At 54.3% G+C, this 6866-nt stretch overlaps 1 protein-coding gene across 2 annotated transcripts; it reads right to left on the bottom strand.

Moving 5' to 3' along the window:
* Window positions 1-222: 222 nt before the first annotated feature.
* Window positions 223-6248, bottom strand: MLKL (mixed lineage kinase domain like pseudokinase). 2 transcript variants are annotated; one of them, XM_054840963.1, is made up of 11 exons: window positions 6137-6248; window positions 4780-5349; window positions 4474-4587; window positions 4199-4373; window positions 4001-4098; window positions 3732-3867; window positions 3138-3222; window positions 2565-2713; window positions 2316-2365; window positions 1692-1832; window positions 223-566 (listed from the first exon to the last, which is right to left on the bottom strand). In XM_054840963.1, exons 2-11 carry the CDS (start codon window positions 5234-5236, stop codon window positions 514-516), a joined length of 1458 nt encoding a protein of 485 aa, XP_054696938.1. In that variant the 5' UTR covers window positions 5237-5349; window positions 6137-6248; the 3' UTR covers window positions 223-513. The 2 variants fall into 2 exon arrangements, with proteins under 2 accessions (XP_054696938.1, XP_054696937.1); XM_054840962.1 differs by lacking the exon at window positions 6137-6248 and adding an exon at window positions 5870-6081.
* Between the last annotated feature and the right edge of the window lie 618 nt (window positions 6249-6866).

Below are 6866 nucleotides of genomic sequence, written 5' to 3'. Positions count from 1 at the left end.
GGAGCGCGTTTCCATTGGGGAAGTCGCCGCCGGGGCGAAAAGAGCGGGAGGCCGAGCGGATTCAAATAGGGGTCGCGGTGGGCGGGGCGTTGCCATGGCGGCGGGGTCCGCTGTGCCCTGAGGGAGCCCTGGGGGACCCCGGCCCCAGCGCCCCGCGGGCAGCGGCCGGGCTGAGGAGCAGCTGGCCGCCTCGCTTCCCCCCCGGTCCCCCCAGCCACAGGGGATCCTGTCGGCCTCCCCTTGAGTCTCCTGGGGGTTGCCTTGCGGGGACAGAGGCTGTGGCAGGGTGCCCTCACTCGCCAGCCGCCTCTGAGGCGAACCCAGGACCCTTGGAGAGGCAAAGGTCTCCACGTACAGAAACAAATAAACGTGTATTGAAGGATCAGTCTCTGCCAGGCAGGGAAGAGGGGCAAGCAACACGCTTTGGCCTGAAGGAGGAAGGCCCGCTGCTTTCCTTTGGCTTGCTTTCCAAGGTGCCTGGCAGCTTTGGTCACCGGCCCCTGCTTTCCGCAGTTAGCTTCCTTGGTTTCTGCTTTTCTCCAGGTCAGCCAGCAAGTCCACGATCTCTGCAAAACACAAGGATAGCGTTAATCAAAAACAGAATATTTGTTGTAGGCTTTTTTTTCCCCTTGCCGATGAGATAGCTCTCCCTCACTGATAACAACCAGCATATGGAGTCACTCTCTCCTCAGGCCAGCACGACTGGGCAGCCATTAGCAGGGGACAGCCCCGAGCAGGCACAGGTGAGTACAGCCCAAAGAGAAGCACCCACATACACGGAGAGATGCCTGGAAACAGCCACAGGAAGATGGCCTTCCTGCTCAGAACCACACAGGCATGGCTGGGTGTTGGATTAGAGTAATAAAGACACGCTGTATCCTCAGTGCAGCTTTGCCAACGTCTCTGATGATTTTTTTGGTGTTTTCACTTTGGCCAGGGCAATTCCCTGCGGCAGGGTCTGCTGGGAGAGCTCCTGTTGGGAGACGGAGGCACAGAGCCTGTGGCGTACAGTGGGAGCTGGGTGGTTTCTTCTGCGCAGCCTCCACATCTCTTGTATGGAAAGAGGCCCCATAGGATGGGGCAGGTGAGACTGAAGGAAGCTTTCTCCCCTTGAAGAGAAGACCTCTGTTCCTTCAAGCACACCAGAAATGCTCCTCTATCTTTTCCTGCTGTTTCTGTTAAATCTTCCAATGGAGGCCAATTATTTATCTGATCAAATCCAGACCAGCTTCAAAGACAGTGAAATCTTCCCCACCGTGGAGAAATTCCCAAGATTGCAATTTATTGCTGGAAGCCCAAGGCAGGATATGTTCCTGCACCGTGTGGTGGCTGCTCCTCCAGCTTACAGGATCTGCAGGACCTGAGTGGGCCTTAACCCTCACACCCCTGCTCCCAGTTCGGCTCTTGTCTGAGAGAAAAAGCTTACTCTTATGTGATGCCAAACAAACAGCCTGGTGATTATTGTCAGGGCATAGATAAATGTTTACTGCATGAACCATCACACTACAGGAGAAAGAGAGGTCTAGTATTAGGGGACTCGTTAGCATAAGAAGGTAAGTCAAGTAGTGATCCCAAAACACAAAGCCAGACAAATTCATATGGAAAAATCAAAGGCCAAGTGACTGCTGAAGCAGCTGATCGAGGAATACAAAGCGCCTGTGGAGCGAGGAGCAGATGTCCAGGACACTTACCCTCAGCAGAAGGGCGTTGGGAAGGGTCAAATGCCCGGCACTGGTCAATGACTTTCCGCAGGTCTGCAGGACAATCTTCCCCAACAGGGTCCCGGTAATGGTGGTTGCAGATTTTCTCCACGATCTCCTGGGGAGTGCAGCCTAGACAACACATGTGCAAACAGGAGTGTTAGGACAGAGCTCTGCAGCCACAGGAGGGTGCTGGGGAGGAAACCCAGCGCAAAAGCACGCCAAGAGCTTTCCTGCAGCCTGTGGCATGGAGAAGCCAGCAGAGAAGCCACCTAAACTGTGTCTGCAATGAACCTCCCCCCTGTATTCGGCATCACAGTTGGGCTCCAGTGAAGCAAGGAGATGTGTTTATGCTTCAATGCACAGGAACATCAAATAGAGACAAAAATTTTTTGCATGTTTGTGGTTTAAGCATGTTGTTGAAATGCTTTACTGTATTGGAGTCCCAGGGGAAGCTATGAAGCTGTCATGCACAGCCAGGCATGCCAGGCACTGCCACTGGGACTTGCACACCGCGGAATGCTCCGGGAAGGAGCAGGGAGCATCCAAAGCCACCCAGCAGCCGTACCAGGCCGCGTGTGACTTTTACACAAGGATCAGATATTTCTGTCTCACCTTCAAAGGGGATTTTGGAGGTCGCAATCTCCCACAGCACGATGCCGAAGCTGGAAGGAGACAAGCAAGAGTCTCAGCATTCATCCCACCACCTCGTCCTCCCTTCTAACGAGGGGACTGTCAGGCTATGCCAACCGCAAACGGCTGCTTTTGTGTCCGATTAAACCTGGCCTTCTTCCATAGCTCAACAGCTACTCTGCCAGACATCTGCCTGCTTGTGGGCATTTCTCCCGGGAGGGACAGACACACCTGTATATTTCACAAGGCCTCTTGTAGGGGTAGTTGATGTCTTTTAGGTTCTCAGGGGCAATGTACGCCAACATAGAGACTCGTTTCCAGTTCTTCTTGGCTTTCCTCTTGATGGATGACTCTGTTTCACACAGCTCAAATCCCGACAGCTGATTGAGAGAATGAGAGAGGGACAAGTGGTAGAAATGCAGTTTGAAGAAACCTGTGGCATGGCTGGGGACTGCCCCGAACTGGAGAAAACAGAACAAGGTGCCCTGGGCAGCAAAAGATGGCATGCAGCCATGTGCACTGCCTGGCATGTGGCTCTTTCTGCAAGTGAAACCATAGGTGGAGGCAAGTGAACTGCCATAGCTTCAGCTCATCCCAGGGTGGATGGCTAAGAAACACTCACTTTGCTGATGATAAAACAGAGATAATGATGAACTGAGATGCTAGCTGTCCAAGGTGACAGGGGAGATGACTCTAGCCCAGGTGTTATTCTGGACCATCATAATTCCCTTTTGTGTTTGTGGGGGGAAGACATCCACAAAATCATGCAAAACTCCCAAAAGCTTCTCCAAGCATGGTCCTTACCTTCACACAGTAATCCCCGGCCACCAGGAACTTGCTACTGCAGATGCAGCCATGGAGTCGGGACTTCTTCTCTGTCTGGTGCAACCTGCAGACAGACAGAACCAAGGGCTGGGTGATGGACTCATCCTCACCTTGAGTCTCCCTCTCTCCATGTAGGGGATGGACCAACATGCACCTAGAGAAGCCAGCAGCTCTCTGCCTGTTTTGGTGACCAACCCTGCCAAGCCAACCTTTCTAGCAGGTGCTGAAAGAGCTACTGTGAGAAAAATAACGTTGTGGATGAGCGGGGCCTGTAAGAACTGGCTGTGCTATAGGGTGATCCTGAAGCTACCCTATGGGTGCAGGGAAGGGGGTGTCTCCCTTCCATGCCTTTGCAGGCTTCAAGGTAGACGTAGGGACCAGTGACCAGGGGAGATGGGTGCTACTGCATCCAAACCCACCGCCTACCTCTTCACCAGCCTCCCATCCCAGTGTCCCAAGGTAGTGGAAACAGTGTCTAACAGTATACCACTGCTTACTGAGAGATACCAGGAAGTTAAGCACAGCTTGTGGACCATCAAGTGGACTTACTCTCTGCTTTAGGCAGGAGCTCACCTGTAAAGGCCTCTGGCAGCTCCCAGGGCCATCCGAATGCGGACCTCCCAGGAAAGATGCCGTTGCTTGGTCAGCACATCCCGCAGCGTCCCATGCTTACAGTACTCCATGACGATGGAGAAGCAGGGGCTCCCATCTGCAAGGCAAAACCTTGAGTATCCCGCCTTGTGCCACCTCTTGGGAGGGGACCACGACAAACTGTCTGCCACCAGCTAGTGTCGGGGACAGGCAGAGGAGGGAAAGGGTGACAATAATGTGACACCCCCTACCTTTCTCCTCAATGCAGATCCCGTACATGCGCAGGATGTTTGGAGACTCAAACTTCTTCAGGGTCTGAATCTCCTTCTCAAAGATGTCTCTCACCTTCCTGTAGAAAGGGACAGCATGGTGAGGTTCACAGAGCAAGGCATGACATGGCACTGTCCCCTCCTGGCTGCCCCATGTTGCTCCTGCCCAGGACAACTCACACTGGGTCGGTGGTCAGCGGCCTCTTGAAGGTTTTGATGGCTACAGGGTACTTGAGGTACTCGCCCTTGTAGAGGTCATAGCTCTCAGTGTCCTGCATGTGTCTGTAGAAGGTGAGGTGGTCCCGCTTGATCTCAGTGATGTCTTCTCTTTTATCAACGTTGACCTTCTTCAAGCCTGCTCCCACCATGTGCCGGGAGGCAATGAGGGACATGTTAGGTAGGGCTCGAGGTGAAAGGACACACACTAGTTGCCTAGAAGTGCGATGCCGACTTACATTCCATCACACGCACGATTTTGTTCAGCTCGCTTTGCATCCAGTCTACCTTGCTCTCCATACATTGCCTGTCGATATAGAGCTCCCCAGCCACGTCTTCGGGCTCCTCAGTGCCTGGGGAGAGAAACGTGCAGAGGTGTGGCTGCTGGATGAACGTGCAGGACTGATGTGGTTAGCTTTTCTCATGGCTTAAATATCTCTTTGGCTTTCCTTGGCCATGACCACCAAGCCAAAGCTGGGCAGCAGCCGGCGAGAGGTGCCAACCGCCGGTCTCAGGGAAAGAGAGTTTGCTAAATGCACACTTACTTGCAATCACTTGGTCCAAGAAAGCCCTATCGTCCCTCAGATCCTCGGCGTCCTGCCTACGACAGGTCTTTTCCTGGAAAGCCTCCAGGAAAGCCTGCTTTTGCTCTGCCTGGAGCAGGAGCGAGAGCCCCTGGGCAATGTCCTCCAGGCTCTCGTTCACCCAGATGAACTCCTCGCTGGTGCTGTGGGCTCTCAGGAACTTCTGGATCCAGCTGGTCTGGCTGTATTTCATCACCAGTTTCTGAGCTTCCCCCAGCGCCTGAAGCAGCTTGTTCAACAGTTCCGCTACATGGTGGGAGATGTGCTTTGGCGACTGAGCCTTGAGGATTCTCACGGGCTCCAGCAGGATCTGGATGCGCTTCACGAGGCGCTGGCACTGGTGCTTACAGCACTTCACCTGCTCAAATTGTGTGTGGATGGCCTGGGCCACGGAGAAGATCTTCTCCACGATGTCCATGCTTGTAGCAAAGGGCTTGGCCCCGGGGGATGTGGGCTGGTGGTGTCTGGTGAAGGTGAGCCTCGGACAGCAATTGGAAATCAACCGGATGTGGCTCTTCCACGTCTTCCACCCTAAGGAACAGCCTTAACATGGCATACCACCCTCCACATCTCCTATAGCCCCTTATATCTTCTCCGGCTGCTTTGCTTTCTCTCTGCTTCACCCAGTACTGCAGCAGCTCGTGCAGACCAGAGAGGGCACTTGCAGAGACGCCGGTAGCAGCAGTATTGGCACATGTCGCTCCGCATTAGCAAGAAATGTTTTGGCTTGATTTATGTAAATTAATTTAGTGCTAGCCATACCCAGAGAGCATACACACAGACAGGCAGGGTCAGCGATGGTCCAAGGAGCATCCCGCAGGCAGCGCTCCCCGGCACCAGCCCCGCACCAAGCAGGGGTGCTGCCCACAGAGCCTACATCTTTGACCACAAAGATCCATTTTCACTTCTAGATAACGTCTGTCTCTGTTCTCACCCATCTAATAAAAGCTTTCATGCCTCCACAGCCCCAGCGTCCCCAACTTCTCCATATTTTCTCCCTGTAGCCCTGGATTGCCCACTTAAGATTTTACGTCAAAACCTTTCTATGTACCTGGCATCCCCGCAGGGACGGTCGCTGCTTCCCCAGCCAATGTCCAGGCAGCAGGGACAGGAAACTGCCCCTTTCCCAGGGAAATTAGCAGCAGCCTCCCACACCATTGACACAGCCAGCACTGAGAGAGGGGTGCTGGGCTCTACGAGACAGAGGTGGAAATGCACCCAGAAACAAGCTGCAGCCACTCACCCTCTTCAGGCTCTCTCCAGCACACCCCCAAAGAAGCAGCTCATCTGCTTGCTAAGAGAAATCAGCTGGGCTTACCTGGCTCCGCTTCACTCGCCTCCACCTCGGCTGCCTCTGAAGACTGGAGAGGCACGGCAAGGCGAAGCGTTTATAGTGTGCAGCGGAAGGGGCGTTGTGCAATCCACCGTGGCTTCCCACACCACCCCAGGTCCCCATTCCCGGAAAGCTGCTCGGGGTGGTGGAGGAAGGGGCCAGGTGGGCTGTATCCCCCCGTGCTGGGTTTCGCTAACTGGAGGAAGGAACTGTCTGCGGGAAGAGCTTTAGGAAGAAGGGGATGGAGGAGGCTGTGCCCCCTCATATTGACGCTTGCTGCAATTTCAGGTATCCTCCCCGCCTTCTGCTGTGCCACCAGCTGTGGCAAGGTTGGTCCAGGGCACTGTAACACTCTCGGCATCAGCTCTGCACCCTGCTGAGCTTCCCGTGTTGGGCAGCAGGACCCTCCAGCGCACACCGACACTCATCCTGCACGAGGGATGCTGGTCCTTTGGGACCTTCCACTCCCCTCCCCGTCCCCGCAGCCCCAGGACCCCCCAGCATCAAAGGAAGTTCTAGAAATGGTGCTTGACCTCTGCCGGGAGTGCAGGAAATTTTGTGGCTGTCTTCGTCAGAGGGCCAGGCTGATTTTGAGAAGTGCCAGATGGCACATGATGCTGTTGCCCAATTTTGGAGAAGTGAGCATCTTCCGCTTACCAAAAAAAGGTCACGCAGGTTTGCCATGTTTCTTCCCTGCAAAGACCACGTCCCTTGC

Source organism: Grus americana, chromosome 13 (assembly GCF_028858705.1).
Source record: "Grus americana isolate bGruAme1 chromosome 13, bGruAme1.mat, whole genome shotgun sequence".
NCBI lineage: Eukaryota > Metazoa > Chordata > Aves > Gruiformes > Gruidae > Grus > Grus americana.
The sequence above is the reverse complement of the archived record's forward strand: the minus strand, read 5'-3'. Positions and strand labels throughout refer to the sequence as shown.